The following is a 17,122-nucleotide window of genomic DNA, read 5'->3' as shown; positions in this document are numbered from 1 at the left end:
GGAGCCGGGGCGGGGGAGGCGGAGCCGGGGCGGGGGAGGCGGAGCCGGGGCGGGGGAGGCGGAGCCGGGGCGGGGGAGGCGGAGCCGGGGCGGGGGAGGCGGAGCCGGGGCGGGGGAGGCGGAGCCGGGGCGGGCGAGGCGGAGCCGGGGAGGGCGAGGCGGAGCCGGGGCGGTGGGAGGCGGAGCCGGGGCGGGGGAGGCGGAGCCGGGGCGGGCGAGGCGGAGCCGGGGAGGGCGAGGCGGAGCCGGGGCGGTGGGAGGCGGAGCCGGGGCGGGGTAGGCGGAGCCGGGGCGGGGTAGGCGGAGCCGGGGCGGGGTAGGCGGAGCCGGGGCGGGGTAGGCGGAGCCGGGGCGGGGTAGGCGGAGCCGGGGCGGGGTAGGCGGAGCCGGGGCGGGGTAGGCGGAGCCGGGGCGGGGTAGGCGGAGCCGGGGCGGGGTAGGCGGAGCCGGGGCGGGGTAGGCGGAGCCGGGGCGGGGTAGGCGGAGCCGGGGCGGGGTAGGCGGAGCCGGGGCGGGGTAGGCGGAGTCGGGGCGGGGTAGGCGGAGCCGGGGTGGGGTAGGCGGAGCTGGGGCGGGGTAGGCGGAGCCGGGGCGGGGTAGGCGGAGCCGGGGCGGGGTAGGCGGAGTCGGGGCGGGGTAGGCGGAGCCGGGGTGGGGTAGGCGGAGCTGGGGCGGGGTAGGCGGAGCCGGGGCGGGGTAGGCGGAGCCGGGGCGGGGGAGGCCGGGGCAGGGGAGAGGGCGGGGGAGGCGGAGCCGGGGCGGGGGAGGCGGGGGTCGGGGCGGGGGAGCCGGGACCGGAGAGGCGGAGCCGGGGCGGGGGAGGCGGAGCTGGGCAGGCGGAGCTGGGGCCGGGACTGGAGAGGCGGAGCCGGGGCGGGGGAGGCGGAGCCGGGACGGGGGAGGCGGAGCCCAGGCGGGGGAGGCGGGTGGTGTGGGAGGTGGAGAAGACAAGACTAACCTGAATGAACTGGTTGAATCGTGGATCTTTCCTGTGCTTGATTTTAATTTGCTCCAGGGCGTACGATTGGCGGCTGCAGAAACGTGAAGCCAGCTTCTTAAACCAGTCGCCCTCTGTGCCATGGAACTGAGAGAGAGGGAGGAGAGCACAGAGTGAGTGTGAGCCCTCGGGAGGGACACGGAGCGAGTGTGAGCCCTCGGGAGGGACACGGAGCGAGTGTGAGCCCTCGGGAGGGACACGGAGCTGACACAAGCTGTTGAGCGGAGCAGTGAGCTCCCCGATTCCAGTTGCTAACCTACCCTGGCGAGTAAGGTGTGACCAATCTCCGTTACCAGGTAGCTGTCGTCTTGCCGAATCTTCTTCATGCTTTCATAAAAAGATGCTGGAAGGAGAGATGCAGCGGTGAAAATCCGAGATCCCCGTTCACTCTCACCCTCCTCCCTCTCCCCCATATCATCACACCCTCCTCCCCATCCTCCTCCCCCATATCCCCACACCCTCCTCCCCATATCCCCACACCCTCCTCCCGATCCCCCTCCCCCATATCCCCACACCCTCCTCCCCATCCCCCTCCCCCATATCCCCACACCCTCCTCCCCATCCCCCATATCCCCACACCCTCCTCCCCATATCCCCACACCCTCCTCCCCATCCCCCTCCCCCATATCCCCACACCTCCCCATCCCCCTCCCCCATATCCCCACACCTCCCCATCCCCCTTCCCCATATCCCCACACCCTCCTCCCCATCCCCCATATCCTCACACCTCCCCGCCCCCCTCCCCCATATCCTCACACCCTCCTCCCCACACCCTCCTCCCCATCCCCTTCCTCCCCCATATCCTCACACCCTCCTCCCCATCCCCCTCCTCCCCCACATCCCCACACCCTCCTCCCCATCCCCCTCCTCCACACCCTCCTCCCCATCTCCCTCCCCCATAACCCCACACCCTCCTCCCCATCCCCCTCCTCCACACCCTCCTCCCCATCTCCCTCCCCCATAACCCCACACCCTCCTCCCCATCCCCCTCCCCCATATCCCCACACCCTCCTTCCCATCCCCCTCCCCCATATCCCCACACCCTCCTTCCCATCCCCCTCCTCCCCACACCCTCCTCCCCATCTCCCTCCCCCATATCCCCACACCCTCCTCCCTATTCCTCCTCTCTCCTCACCCACCTCCCCCAATATTCTCCAGGTTGTGCACCCCTTTCCTCCCTCTACATTCCCGGTGCAGTTCTTCAACCCCTCCCACACCCGCTGTCAGCCCCTGTCCGATGTGCCTCTCTCCCTTTCCGACCGGGTGGAAGTGCCCCAGGTCCCCCGGGCACAGGGCCGCTGGCGTACCGTGCACCTCGATCAGCTCGTCCAGGCTGGGGAAGATGCTCTGCAGTTCGGTGTCAGTCAGGATGGCCTCGGTCAGCATGCGATGGTAGAAAACGTCATAGAGAACCTTCAGCATCCGCACATGAGCATGTTCAGTAATGAAGAGCTCTGCGGGGGAGAGAAGAGGGGCAGCCGGATCAGACTGGGAGCTAGGAATGTCACCGAGACCAGACTGGGAGCTGGGAACGCCTTCACCGAGATCCGACTGGGAGCTGGGAATGTCACCGAGACCAGACTGGGAGCTGGGAACGCCTTCACCGAGATCAGACCGGGAGTGGGAACGCCTTCACCAAGATCAGACCGGGAGCTGGGAACGTCGTCACCGAGATCCGACTGGGAGCTGGGAATGCCGTCACCGAGATCCGACTGGGAGCTGGGAAGGTCATTGAAATCAGTCTGGGAGCTGGGAACGTTACAGATCAGACTGGGAGCTGGGAACACCGTCACCAAGATCAGGCCGGGAGCTAGGAATGTTATCGGGATCGGACTGGGAGCTGGGAACGCCACTGAGATCAGACAGGGAGCTGGGAATGTCACCAAGATCAGACTGGGTGCTGGGAACGTCATCACCGAGATTAGACTGAAAGCTGGGAACGTCATCACCGAGATCAGACTGGGAGCCGGGAATGTCATCACCGAGATTAGACTGGGAGCCGAGAATGTCATCACTGAGATTAGACTGGGAGCCGGGAACGTCATCACCGAGATCAGACTGGGAGCCGGGAACGTCATCACTGAGATTTGACTGGGAGCCGGGAACGTCATCACTGAGATCAGACTGGGAGCCGGGAATGTCATCACTGAGATTAGACTGGGAGCCGGGAATGTCATCACTGAGATCAGACTGGGAGCCGGGAATGTCATCACTGAGATTAGACTGGGAGCCGGGAATGTCATCACTGAGATCAGACTGGGAGCCGGGAATGTCATCACTGAGATCAGACTGGGAGCCGGGAATGTCATCACTGAGATTAGACTGGGAGCCAGGAATGTCATCACTGAGATCAGACTGGGAGCTGCGACCGTAACATAAAAGAGTTTGGTTCCGTCTCTGTAACATGCGCTCTTTTGCTCATGGTTCACATGACTGGCTCATCAATGACATAAACTCTATATCAATAACTGCACTGTCAGAGGGTCAGTACTGAGGGAGTGCTGCACTGTCAGAGGGTCAGTACTGAGGGAGTGCTGCACTGTCAGAGGGTCAGTACTGAGGGAGTGCTGCACTGTCAGAGGGTCAGTACTGAGGGAGTGCTGCACTGTCAGAGGGTCAGTACTGAGGGAGTGCCGCACTGTCAGAGGGTCAGTGCTGAGGGAGTGCTGCACTGTCAGAGGGTCAGTACTGAGGGAGTGCTGCACTGTCAGAGGGTCAGTACTGAGGGAGTGCTGCACTGTCAGAGGGTCAGTACTGAGGGAGTGCTGCACTGTCAGAGGGTCAGTACTGAGGGTGCGCTGCACTGTCAGAGGGTCAGTACTGAGGGAGTGCTGCACTGTCAGAGGGTCAGTGCTGAGGGAGTGCTGCACTGTCAGAGGGTCAGTACTGAGGGAGTGCCGCACTGTCAGAGGGTCAGTGCTGAGGGAGTGCTGCACTGTCAGAGGGTCAGTACTGAGGGAGTGCCGCACTGTCAGAGGGTCAGTGCTGAGGGAGTGCTGCACTGTCAGAGGGTCAGTACTGAGGGAGTGCTGCACTGTCAGAGGGTCAGTACTGAGGGAGTGCTGCACTGTCAGAGGGTCAGTGCTGAGGGAGTGCTGCACTGTCAGAGGGTCAGTACTGAGGGAGTGCTGCACTGTCAGAGGGTCAGTACTGAGGGAGTGCTGCACTGTCAGAGGGTCAGTGCTGAGGGAGTGCTGCACTGTCAGAGGGTCAGTACTGAGGGAGTGCCGCACTGTCAGAGGGTCAGTGCTGAGGGAGTGCTGCAATGTCAGAGGGTCAGTACTGAGGGAGTGCTGCACTGTCAGAGGGTCAGTACTGAGGGACTGTTGCACTGTCAGAGGGTCAGTACTGAGGGAGTGCTGCACTGTCAGAGGGTCAGTACTGAGGGAGTGCTGCACTGTCAGAGGGTCAGTGCTGAGGGAGTGCTGCACTGTCAGAGGGTCAGTACTGAGGGAGTGCTGCACTGTCAGAGGGTCAGTACTGAGGGAGTGCCGCACTGTCAGAGGGTCAGTGCTGAGGGAGTGCTGCACTGTCAGAGGGTCAGTACTGAGGGAGTGCTGCACTGTCAGAGGGTCAGTGCTGAGGGAGTGCTGCACTGTCAGAGGGTCAGTACTGAGGGAGTGCCGCACTGTCAGAGGGTCTGTGCTGGTAGAGGAGGTGTTGGGGCCCCTGACTGATGGGATGAAGGGAAGGGGGAAGCCGCTAACCAGAGAGGATGGTGGGGACACTCTGTGTGAGGGGTGGGCGTGGTGTGGACACCTTACCGTTGATGACTTCTTGCCGCTTGATTTCACTTTTCTTCAGCCTGAGGAGGGTTTCGGGGTTGATGAATTGCCGCCAGCTCGGCGGGTCAGCCTCCAGCTCCGAAACACGCGGCCCATTATCCTCAGACTGGGGAGACAGAAAGGACTGCTGGCTGTCTGCCCCTCTGCTCCCCCCAGGCTCCACGCTGCAGGAGGAGAGAAAGCACAGGGTGAGCGGGGCTGGCTGGCGGGAGGTAACACCGGGGCTGGGACCGGACACTGCAGGCGGGGAGCGGGGGGGGTAGACAGAAAGCAGAGGCAGGCCAGGTGGAGGGCAGAGCGAGAGCACTTGCAGGCCAGAGGGGCGGTGCGCGGGCCAGAGAAGTCTCAGGGAGGGGGTGGTGGAAGGGCGAGAGGAGATTTCCCCAGCGCACTCCCAGGGATGAGAGGGTTCAGAGAACGTGGACAGACTGGGAAAAGCAGGGATCGTTCTCCTCAGAACAGAGAAGGTTTGGCGGAGATTGGATCGAGGCTTTCAAAATTATGAAGGGGGGTTTGGATGGAGTGAGTGAGGAGAAAGTGTTTCCAGTGGCAGGAGGGTGGGTAACCAGAGCGACACAGATTGGAGAGAATCAGGAAAAGAACCAGAGGAAGTGATGAGAATCATTTTTCTGCAGTGAATTGTTATAATCTGCAAAGTGTGCAGGGTCACGCGGGAGGTCAGGGCGCACCGTGTCACGCGGGAGGTCAGAGCACGCAGGGTCACGCGGGAGGTCAGAGTGTGCAGGGTCACGCGGGAGGTCAGAGTGTGCAGGGTCACGCGGGAGGTCAGAGTGTGCAGGGTCACGCGGGAGGTCAGAGTGTGCAGGGTCACGCGGGAGGTCAGAGTGTGCAGGGTCACGCGGGAGGTCAGAGCGTGCAGGGTCACGCGGGAGGTCAGGGCGCACCGGGTCACGCGGGAGGTCAGAGCACGCAGGGTCACGCGGGAGGTCAGAGTGTGCAGGGTCACGCGGGAGGTCAGAGTGTGCAGGGTCACGCGGGAGGTCAGAGCGTGCAGGGTCACGCGGGAGGTCAGGGCGCGCAGGGTCACGCGGGAGGTCAGGGCGCGCAGGGTCACGCGGGAGGTCAGAGTGTGCAGGGTCACGCGGGAGGTCAGAGCGTGCAGGGTCACGCGGGAGGTCAGGGCGCGCAGGGTCACGCGGGAGGTCAGAGCACGCAGGGTCACGCGGGAGGTCAGAGTGTGCAGGGTCACGCGGGAGGTCAGAATGCGCAGGTTCACGTGGGAGGTCAGGGCGCGCAGGGTCACGCGCGAGGTCAGGGCGCGCAGGGACACGCGGTATGTCAGGGCGCGCAGGTTCACGCGGGAGGTCAGGGCGCGCAGGGTCACGCGCGAAGTCAGGATGCGCAGGGTCACGCGCGAGGTCAGGGCGCGCAGGGTCACGCGCGAGGTCAGGGCGCGCAGGGTCACGCAGGAGGTCAGAGAGCGCAGGGTCACGCGGGAGGTCAGAGAGCGCAGGGTCACGCGGGAGGTCAGGATGCGCAGGGTCACGCGCGAGGTCAGGGCGCGCAGGGTCACGCGGGAGGTCAGAGAGCGCAGGGTCACGCGGGAGGTCAGGGCGCGAAGTCAGGATGCGCAGGGTCACGCGGGAGGTCAGAGAGCGCAGGGTCACGCGGGAGGTCAGAGAGCGCAGGTCACGCGGGAGGTCAGAGAGCGCAGGGTCACGCGGGAGGTCAGAGAGCGCAGGGTCACGCGCGAGGTCAGGGCGCGCAGGGTCACGCGCGAGGTCAGAGAGCGCAGGGTCACGCGGGAGGTCAGAGAGCGCAGGGTCACGCGGGAGGTCAGGGCGCGAAGTCAGGATGCGCAGGGTCACGCGCGAGGTCAGGGCGCGCAGGGACACGCGGTATGTCAGGGCGCGCAGGGTCACGCGGGAGGTCAGGGCGCGCAGGGTCACGCGCGAGGTCAGGGCGCGCAGGGTCACGTGGGAGGTCAGGGCGCGCAGGGTCACGCGGGAGGTCAGGGCGCGCAGGGTCACGCGGGAGGTCAAAGAGCGCAGGGTCACGCGGGAGGTCAGAGAGCGCAGGGTCACGCGGGAGGTCAGAGAGCGCAGGGTCACGCGGGAGGTCAGAGAGCGCAGGGTCACGCGGGAGGTCAGGGCGCACCGGGTCACGCGGGAGGTCAGAGTGTGCAGGGTCACGCGGGAGGTCAGAGTGTGCAGGGTCACGCGGGAGGTCAGAGCGTGCAGGGTCACGCGGGAGGTCAGGGCGCGCAGTGTCACGCGGGAGGTCGGAGCACGCAGGGTCACGCGGGAGGTCAGAGTGTGCAGGGTCACGCGGGAGGTCAGAGCGTGCAGGGTCACGCGGGAGGTCAGGGCGCGCAGTGTCACGCGGGAGGTCGGAGCACGCAGGGTCACGCGGGAGGTCAGAGTGTGCAGGGTCACGCGGGAGGTCAGAGCGTGCAGGGTCACGCGGGAGGTCAGGCGCGCAGGGTCACGCGGGAGGTCAGAGCACGCAGGGTCACGCGGGAGGTCAGAGTGTGCAGGGTCACGCGGGAGGTCAGAGTGCGCAAGGACACGCGGGAGGTCAGGGCACGCAAGGACACGCGGGAGGTCAGGGCACGCAAGGACACGCGGGAGGTCAGGGCGCGCAAGGACACGCGGGAGGTCAGGGTGCGCAGGGTCACGCGGGAGGTCAGGGTGCGCAGGGTCACGCGCGAGGTCAGGGCGCGCAGGGACACGCGGTATGTCAGGGCGCGCAGGGTCACGCGGGAGGTCAGGGCGCGCAGGGTCACGCGCGAAGTCAGGATGCGCAGGGTCAAGCGCGAGGTCAGGGCGCGCAGGGTCACGCGCGAGGTCAGAGAGCGCAGGGTCACGCGGGAGGTCAGAGTGCGCAGGGTCACGCGGGAGGTCAGAGAGCGCAGGGTCACGCGGGAGGTCAGGGCGCGCAGGGTCACGCGCGAGGTCAGAGAGCGCAGGGTCACGCGCGAGGTCAGGGCGCGAAGTCAGGATGCGCAGGGTCACGCGCGAGGTCAGGGACACGCGGTATGTCAGGGCGCGCAGGGTCACGCGGGAGGTCAGGGCGCACAGGGTCACGCAGGAGGTCAGAGAGCGCAGGGTCAAGCGCGAGGTCAGGGCGCGCAGGGTCACGCGCGAAGTCAGGATGCGCAGGGTCACGCGCGAGGTCAGGGCGCACAGGGACACGCGGTATGTCAGGGCGCGCAGGGTCACGCGGGAGGTCAGGGCGCGCAGGGTCACGCAGGAGGTCAGAGAGCGCAGGGTCAAGCGCGAGGTCAGGGCGCGCAGGGTCACGCGCGAAGTCAGGATGCGCAGGATCACGCGGGAGGTCAGAGAGCGCAGGGTCACGCGGGAGGTCAGAGAGCGCAGGGTCACGCGGGAGGTCAGAGAGCACAGGGTCACGCGGGAGGTCAGGGCGCGAAGTCAGGATGCGCAGGGTCACACGCGAGGTCAGGGCGCGCAGGGTCACGCGCGAGGTCAGGGCGCGCAGGGTCACGCGCGAGGTCAGGGCGCGCAGGGTCACGCGCGAGGTCAGGGCGCGCAGGGTCACGCGCGAGGTCAGGGCGTGCAGGGTCACGCAGGAGGTCAGAGAGCGCAGGGTCAAGCGCGAGGTCAGGGCGCGCAGGGTCACGCGCGAAGTCAGGATGCGCAGGGTCACGCGCGAGGTCAGGGCGCGCAGGGACACGCGGTATGTCAGGGTGCGCAGGGTCACGCGGGAGGTCAGGGCGCGCAGGGTCACGCAGGAGATCAGAGAGCGCAGGGTCAAGCGCGAGGTCAGGGCGCGCAGGGTCACGCGCGAAGTCAGGATGCGCAGGGTCACGCGCGAGGTCAGGGCGCGCAGGGTCACGCGGGAGGTCAGAGAGCGCAGGGTCACGCGGGAGGTCAGGGCGCGCAAGGTCACGCGGGAGGTCAGAGAGCGCAGGGTCACGCGGGAGGTCAGAGAGCACAGGGTCACGCGGGAGGTCAGGGCGCGAAGTCAGGATGCGCAGGGTCACACGCGAGGTCAGGGCGCGCAGGGTCACGCGCGAGGTCAGGGCGCGCAGGGTCACGCGCGAGGTCAGGGCGCGCAGGGTCACGCGCGAGGTCAGGGTGCGCAGGGTCACGCGCGAGGTCAGAGCGTGCAGGGTCACGTGGGAGGTCAGGCGCGCAGGGTCACGCGGGAGGTCAGGGCGCGCAGGGTCACGCGGGAGGTCAGGCGCGCAGGGTCACGCGGGAGGTCAGAGCACGCAGGGTCACGCGGGAGGTCAGAGTGTGCAGGGTCACGCGGGAGGTCAGGGCACGCAAGGACACGCGGGAGGTCAGGGCACGCAGGGTCACGCGGGAGGTCAGGGCGTGCAGGGTCACGCGGGAGGTCAGGGCACGCAGGGTCGCGCGCAGGGTCACGCGGGAGGTCAGGGCGAGCAGGGTCACGCGGGAGGTCAGGGCGCGCAGGGTCACGCGGGAGGTCAGGGCGCGCAGGGTCACGCGGGAGGTCAGGGCGCGCAGGGTCACGCGGGAGGTCAGAGTGTGCAGGGTCACGCGGGAGGTCAGGGCGCGCAGGGTCACGCGTGAAGTCAGGGCGCGCGGGGTCACGCGGGAGGTCAGAGTGCGCAGGGTCACGCGGGAGGTCAGAGAGCGCAGGGTCACGCGGGAGGTCAGGGCGCGCAGGGTCACGCGGGAGGTCAGGGCGCGCAGGTCACGCGGGAGGTCAGGGCGCGCAGGGTCACGCGGGAGGTCAGGGCGCGCAGGGTCACGCGGGAGGTCAGTGTGTGCAGGGTCACGCGGGAGGTCAGGGCGCGCAGGGTCACGCGCGAAGTCAGGGCGCGCGGGGTCACGCGGGAGGTCAGAGTGCGCAGGGTCACGCGGGAGGTCAGAGAGCGCAGGGTCACGCGGGAGGTCAGGGCGCGCAGGGTCACGCGGGAGGTCAGGGCGCGCAGGTCACGCGGGAGGTCAGGGCGCGCAGGGTCACGCGGGAGGTCAGGGCGCGCAGGGTCACGCGGGAGGTCAGAGTGCGCAGGGTCACGCGGGAGGTCAGTGTGCGCTGGGAGGTCAGTGTGCGCTGGGCTAATAGGTTACAGCAAAAATTCGTACATGACAAGAGAAGGCTATTCAGCCCAGTGTGCCTGTGCTGGTGCTTTGAAGGAGCAATGCAATTAGTCCCATACCCACTGCCCCTCCTGTCCTTTCTCCACAGCCTTGCACAGGTTGGAGGGGGTACAGTATAGCCTCAAGCAGGGGGGGGGGGGTTTAAACAAGTGCAGCAATCTGATAGTGGCATAAAAAATGCTTCAAGCACTCGGAAGGGCGCGAGGCAGAGAGGTGGCAGCCTGGAGTCCAGAGCAAGGAGAGGGGAGAGGGTGGGGGGCAAGTGTGGAACTGTAAAACGGGAGGCAAGCAATTCAAGGGGGAATGTCAGGAGACATACCAGGACATGAAGAGCAGTGGGAATCTGGAACTCTGCTCCCAACTCTGACCGCAGTGAAAGCCGGACAATACTGTGTGTGTATGTGATTGTGAGTGAGTGCGGGAGAGCGAGAGAGCGAGAGCGCGAGAGCGCGAGAGAGTGAGAGAGCGAGTGAGAGAGCGAGAGCGCGAGAGAGCGAGAGAGCGAGAGAGCGAGAGAGCGCGAGAGCGCGAGAGAGTGAGTGCGGGAGAGCGAGAGCGCGAGAGAGTGAGTGCGGGAGAGCGAGAGCACGAGGAGTGAGAGAGCGAGAGCGCGAGAGAGCGAGAGCGCGAGATAGCGAGAGAGAGCGAGAGCGCGAGAGAGAGCGAGAGCGCGAGAGAGAGAGAGCGCGAGAGAGAGCGCGAGAGAGAGCGCGAGAGAGAGCGCGAGAGAGAGAGCGCGAGAGAGAGAGAGCGCGAGAGAGAGAGAGCGCGAGAGAGAGAGAGAGAGGCGAGAGAGAGAGAGCGGAGAGAGACGGAGCGAGAGAGCGCGAGCGAGTGAGAGCGCGAGAGAGTGAGAGCGCGAGAGCGCGAGAGAGTGAGAGCGCGAGAGCGCGAGAGAGTGAGAGCGCGAGAGGAGAGAGCGAGAGAGTGAGAGAGTGAGAGCGCGAGAGAGTGAGAGCGCGAGAGAGTGAGAGCGCGAGAGAGTGAGAGCGTGAGAGCGCGAGAGAGTGAGAGCGCGAGAGAGTGAGAGCGCGAGAGAGTGAGAGCGCGAGAGAGTGAGAGCGCGAGAGAGTGAGAGCGCGAGAGAGTGAGAGCGCGAGAGAGTGAGAGTGAGAGCGCGAGAGCGCGAGAGCGAGAGAGTGAGAGCGCGAGAGAGTGAGAGCGCGAGAGAGCGAGAGAGTGAGAGCACGAGAGAGTGAGAGCGCGAGAGAGTGAGAGCGCGAGAGAGTGAGAGCGTGAGAGCGCGAGAGAGTGAGAGCGCGAGAGAGTGAGAGCGCGAGAGAGTGAGAGCGCGAGAGAGTGAGAGCGCGAGAGAGTGAGAGCGCGAGAGAGTGAGAGCGCGAGAGAGTGAGAGCGCGAGAGAGTGAGAGCGCGAGAGAGTGAGAGCGCGCGAGAGTGAGCGCGAGTGAGTGAGAGCGCGAGAGAGTGAGAGAGCGCGAGAGAGTGAGAGCGCGAGAGAGTGAGTGCGCGAGAGAGTGAGTGCGCGAGAGAGTGTGTGCGCGAGGAGAGTGTGTGCGCGAGAGAGTGAGAGCGCGAGAGAGTGAGAGCGCGAGAGAGTGAGAGCGCGAGTGAGTGAGCGCGAGAGGTGAATGAGCGTGAGAGTGAGTGCGCGAGAGTGAGACTGAGTGCGCGAGAGAGAGCGCGAGAGAGTGAGAGGGGGAGTGAGAGTGCGAGAGAGAGTGCAAGTGAGAGCGCGAGAGAGCGAGAGATTGAGAGCACAAGAGAGCAAGAGAGTGAGAGCACGAGAGAGTGAGAGTGCGAGAGAGTGAGAGCGCACGAGAGAGTGAGAGCGCACGAGAGAGCAAGAAAGTAAGAGAGCGAGAGGGTGAGAGCAGGAGAGCACGAGAGAGCGAGAGAATGAGTGTGCGAGAGAGTGAGTGCGCGACAGTGATAGTGAGAGCGCGACAGTGATAGTGAGAGCGCGAGAGAGAGTGAGTGAAAGTGAGTGCGAGAGAGAGCGAGAGAGAGCGAGAGCGCGCGAGAGAGTGAGAGTCTGAGCGCGTGAGAGCGCTAGTGAGAGAGTGAGAGCGCGAGAGCGCGAGTGAATGAGAGAGTGTGAGAGTGAGAGCGCGAGAGCGAGTGAGAGTGAGAGCGCGAGAGAGAGAGAGCGCGAGAGAGTGAGAGCACGAGAGAGAGAGCGCGAGAGAGTGAGAGCGCGAGAGAGTGAGAGCGCGAGAGGTGAATGAGCGTGAGAGAGTGAGTGCGCGAGAGTGAGAGTGAGTGCGCGAGAGAGAGCGCGAGAGAGTGAGAGGGGGAGTGAGAGTGCGAGAGAGAGTGCAAGTGAGAGCGCGAGAGAGCGAGAGATTGAGAGCACAAGAGAGCAAGAGAGTGAGAGCACGAGAGAGTGAGAGTGCGAGAGAGTGAGAGTGCGAGAGAGTGAGAGCGCACGAGAGAGTGAGAGCGCACGAGAGAGTGAGAGCGCCGAGGAGAGTGAGAGCGCACGAGAGAGTGAGAGCGCACGAGAGAGCAAGAAAGTAAGAGAGCGAGAGGGTGAGAGCAGGAGAGCACGAGAGAGCGAGAGAATGAGTGTGCGAGAGAGTGAGTGCGCGAGAGAGTGAGTGCGCGAGAGAGTGAGTGCGCGAGAGTGATAGTGAGAGCGCGAGAGAGAGCGCGAGAGAGTGAGAGCGCGCGAGAGAGAGCGCGAGAGAGTGAGAGGGCGAGAGGCGCGAGAGAGTGAGAGCGCGCGAGAGAGAGCGCGAGAGAGTGAGAGGGCGGGAGCGCGAGAGAGTGGGAGCGCGAGAGAGCGCATGAGAAAGAGCATGAGAGAGCTTGAGAGTGAGCGAGAGAGAGTGAGCGAGGGAGTGAGAGAGTGAGTGAGCGAGCGAGACAGTGAGCGTGAAAAGGTGAGAGTGAGCGAAAGTGAGAGTGAGTGAGCGTGCGTGAGTGAGAGCGCGAGAGAGAGAGAGCGCGAGAGAGAGAGAGCGCGAGAGAGAGAGCGCGAGAGAGAGAGCGCGAGAGAGAGAGCGCGAGAGAGAGAGCGCGAGAGAGAGAGCGCGAGAGAGAGAGCGCGAGAGAGAGAGCGCGAGAGAGAGAGCGCGAGAGAGAGAGCGCGAGAGAGAGAGCGCGAGAGAGAGAGCGCGAGAGAGAGAGCGCGAGAGAGAGAGAGCGCGAGAGAGAGAGCGCGAGAGAGAGAGCGCGAGAGAGAGAGCGCGAGAGAGAGCGCGAGAGAGAGAGCGCGAGAGAGAGAGCGCGAGAGAGAGAGCGCGAGAGAGAGCGCGAGAGAGAGAGCGCGAGAGAGAGAGCGCGAGAGAGAGAGCGCGAGAGAGAGAGCGCGAGAGAGAGAGCGCGAGAGAGAGAGCGCGAGAGAGAGAGCGCGAGAGAGAGAGCGCGAGAGAGAGAGCGCGAGAGAGAGAGCGCGAGAGAGAGCGCGAGAGAGAGAGCGCGAGAGAGAGAGCGCGAGAGAGAGAGCGCGAGAGAGAGAGCGAGAGAGAGAGAGCGAGAGAGAGAGCGCGAGAGAGGGAGCGCGAGAGAGGGAGCGCGAGAGAGCGCGAGAGAGAGAGAGCGCGAGAGAGAGAGAGCGCGAGAGAGAGAGAGCGCGAGAGAGAGAGAGCGCGAGAGAGAGAGCGCGAGAGAGAGAGCGCGAGAGAGAGCGAGAGAGAGAGCGCGAGAGAGAGAGCGAGAACGCGCGTGAGAGCGAGAGGGCGCGTGAAAAAGGGCATGAGAGAGCTTGAGAGTGAGCGAGAGAGAGTGACCAAGGGAGGGAGTGAGCATGAGTGAGAGTGAACATGAGAGTGAGCGTGAGAGTGAGTGAGAGTGAGTGAGTGTGTGAGTGAGAGTGAGTGTGGGGGTGGGGAAAGAGGGGAGAGGGGGTGCAGCAGGAAATTTTCAAAAGCGAGACTGATAGATTTTTCTTGGGTCAGGCACTTGAAGAACCGAGGAGGGTACACAAGAGTTAAAGATACAGAGGCGCTGTGATCCAACTGAGCGCCGGAACAGGCTGGGGGGTTGGGGGGTGCTCCTGATCCATCGCTCCTGTTGAAGCAGATTTATTATCAAATTCCCCTTTGGAAGTGGCTCTCGATTCTGCTCCCACCTGCCTTGCAGGCAGGCACGTCACAACCACTCGCCTGGTTTCTCTTCATCCTGCCCACCTCTGGCTCCCGCAACAACCCCACAGTTCAGCACTGCGACTTAATTTAAAAATCAATGATGGCCAGGAGAAAAAGCAAAATGAAACAAAAGGGAACCCTTTGATTGAATTCAATTTCGGAACTCGGTTAAAAGTCTGGAGCTGCCGACAGGAGCCACCGGGCTACTGAGCCCTTTCAAATATCCCAGACACACTTATTGGTGGCCGTGGCTTCGAGCTGACTGGGCCCGAACTCCGGAATTCCCTCCCTCGCTTTGAGCAAGCTTTTCCCTGCCCTCGCATCTCCCTCCCGGACTTGGTCCGAATGTTTGTCTGGTTTGTGCTCCCGGGATTTGCCGAGACAGTTTGCTGTGTTAAGGGTGTGGACACAGTGGCTCTCGCCATTCCAGCTCCAGCCTCACCTCAGTGATGGGCAAAAGCTGCTGCGAACAGGAGCAAGATTACCACAAGGGGAACGGAAGCTCAGAAACACAACAGATTGTGCAAACAGATATCACAACAACAGCGGCTCCCCAGACAACGCATCAAATATTAATAACTTCCAGAAAAACTAAACAAACGCAAGGGCTGCACGTCCCTGGGAGCCGGCTGCATCTGGCCGTGAGCAAGCGCCCCGTGCCAGGTTCATTATCCACACAAAGCAGCAGCAACACAGACACAATGTTCAACTTCACACGTTTCACATCATCCCAAACACAGCTGACCCCATTTCACCTGAACTGCAGTCACCTGTCCGCCGTGTGTGCACAATCCCACCCTCTTCCCCAGCTCCCTCCATCCCACCCTCTCCCCGGCTCCGTCCATCCCAGCCTCTCCCCGGCTCCGTCCATCAGCCTCTCCCCGGCTCCCTCCATCCCACCCTCTCCCCAGCTCCCTCCATCCCAGCCTCTCCCCGGCTCCGTCCATCCCAGCCTCTCCCCCGGCTCCCTCCATCCCACCCTCTCCCCGGCTCCCTCCATCCCAGCCTCTCCCCGGCTCCCTCCATCCCAGCCTCTCCCCGGCTCCCTCCATCCCAGCCTCTCCCCGGCTCCCTCCATCCCAGCCTCTCCCCGGCTCCGTCCATCCCAGCCTCTCCCCGGCTCCCTCCATCCCAGCCTCTCCCCGGCTTCCTCCATCCCAGCCTCTCCCCGGCTCCCTCCATCCCAGCCTCTCCCGGCTCCCTCCATCCCACCCTCTCCCCGTGCCCCTCACTCCCCCCTTCTCCCCGTGCCCCTCACTACCCCTCTCCCCGTGCCCCTCACTCTACCCCTCTCCCCGTGTCCCTCACTCTCCCCCTCCCCCCATACCCCTCACTCTCCCCGTGCCCCCCCACTCTCCTGGTGACCCCCCACTCTCCCCGTGCCCCGCACTCTCCCCGTGCCCCGCACTCTCCCCCTCTCCCCGTGCCCCGCACTCTCCTCCTCCCCGTGCCCCGCACTCTCCCCCTCTCCCCGTGCCCCGCACTCTCCCCCTCTCCCCGTGCCCCGCACTCTCCCCCTCTCCCCGTGCCCCGCACTCTCCCGTGCCCCGCACTCTCCCCGTGCCCCGCACTCTCCCCCTCTCCCCGTGCCCCGCACTCTCCCCGTGCCCCGCACTCTCCCCCTCTCCCCGTGCCCCGCACTCTCCCCCTCTCCCCGTGCCCCGCACTCTCCCCCTCTCCCCGTGCCCCGCACTCTCCCCCTCTCCCCGTGCCCCGCACTCTCCCCCTCTCCCCGTGCCCCGCACTCTCCCCCTCTCCCCGTGCCCCGGACTCTCCCCCTCCACCCGTGCCCCGCACTCTCCCCCTCCACCCGTGCCCCTCACTCTCCCCCGCTCCCTGTGCCCCTCACTCAGCCCCTCTCCCCGTGCCCCGCACTCTCCCCGTGCCCCGCACTCTCCCCCCTCCCCGTGCCCCGCACTCTCCCCTCTCCCCGTGCCCCGCACGCTCCCCTCTCCCCGTGCCCCGCACGCTCCCCTCTCCCCGTGCCCCTCACTCTCCCCCTCTCCCCGTGTCCCCTCACTCTCCCCGTGCCCCTCACTCCCCCCCTCTCCCCGTGTCCTCTCACTCTCCCCATGCCCCTCACTCTTCCCCTCTCCCCGCGCCCCTCACTCTCCCCGTGCCCCTCACTCTCCCCCTCTCCCTGTGCCCCTCACTCTCCCCATGCCCCTCACTCTCCCCCTCTCCCCATGTCCCCTCACTCTCCCCCTCCCCATGCCCCTCACTCTCCCCGTGCCCCTCACTCTCCCCGTGCCCCTCACTCTCCCCTCTCCACGTGCCCCTCACTCTCCCCCTCTCCCCTTGCCCCTCACTCTCCCCCTCTCCCCTTGCCCCTCACTCTCTCCGTGCCCCGCACTCTCCCCCTCTCCCCGTGCCCCGCACTCTCCCCCTAGCCCCGTGCCCCGCACTCTCCCCCTAGCCCCGTGCCCCGCACTCTCCCCGTGCCCCTCACTCTCCCCCTCTCCCCGTGTCCCCTCACTCTCCCCGTGTCCCCTCACTCCCCCCACTCTCCCCGTGCCCCCCCACTCTCCCCGTGCCCCCCCCACTCTCCCCGTGCCCCCCCACTCTCCCCGTGCCCCCCCACTCTCCCCGTGCCCCCCCACTCTCCCGTGCCCCCCCACTCTCCCCGTGCCCCCCACTCTCCCCGTGCCCCCCCACTCTCCCCGTGCCCCCCCACTCTCCCCCGTGCCCCCCCACTCTCCCCGTGCCCCCCCACTCTCCCCGTGCCCCCTCACTCTCCCCGTGCCCCCTCACTCTCCCCGTGCCCCCTCACTCTCCCCCGTGCCCCCTCACTCTCCCCGTGCCCCTCGGCCCCTGGCTGCCAGTTGATGAGATGATGGCTCGCGAGGCTGGGATTGCTGAGTTCTGTTGTCAGTGCCGGCGGTGGGGGAAGGGGCTGTGCTCCCACGAGTCTCCGGTTCCCTCTCCCTGACCCGGTGAAATGTTGGCACCTACTTCTGGCTCTGCAGGTCGCTGGCCGTGGCGGCGGCCTGGATGTCCACATCACTCCTGGAGCGCGGCTGCTTGCCCTTAGCCGATCCTTTGTTAGAGCGTCGGCGCTCACCATAGGTGCGTGAGCTCTCCGAGCGACGGAGCTTCCCCGGCAGTCTTTACAGGTGGCAGCAAAAGTGAAAAGAACCTGTCACCCCTGGCACGGAGGGAGGGCTTCACACACAGAGAGGGGGCGAGGGGGGGAGAGAGGGGGCGAGGGGGAGAGAGAGGGGCGAGGGGGGGAGAGAG

At 65.5% G+C, this 17,122-nt stretch overlaps 1 protein-coding gene across 1 annotated transcript in view; it reads right to left on the bottom strand.

Moving 5' to 3' along the window:
• The window catches only part of LOC144489579 (rho guanine nucleotide exchange factor 1-like), a gene marked incomplete at both ends in the record, with an annotated part of 56,062 nt that extends 39,072 nt beyond the window's left edge, over positions 1-16,990 (bottom strand). The window contains 5 exon segments of the mRNA XM_078207438.1: positions 959-1,084; positions 1,258-1,340; positions 2,305-2,451; positions 4,762-4,946; positions 16,838-16,990. Of these exon segments, the coding sequence (XP_078063564.1) occupies positions 959-1,084; positions 1,258-1,340; positions 2,305-2,451; positions 4,762-4,946; positions 16,838-16,990 (694 nt within the window).
• Between the last annotated feature and the right edge of the window lie 132 nt (positions 16,991-17,122).

The sequence above is a fragment of the Mustelus asterias genome, unplaced genomic scaffold (genome assembly GCF_964213995.1).
Source record: "Mustelus asterias unplaced genomic scaffold, sMusAst1.hap1.1 HAP1_SCAFFOLD_2323, whole genome shotgun sequence".
NCBI lineage: Eukaryota > Metazoa > Chordata > Chondrichthyes > Carcharhiniformes > Triakidae > Mustelus > Mustelus asterias.
The sequence above is the reverse complement of the archived record's forward strand: the minus strand, read 5'-3'. Positions and strand labels throughout refer to the sequence as shown.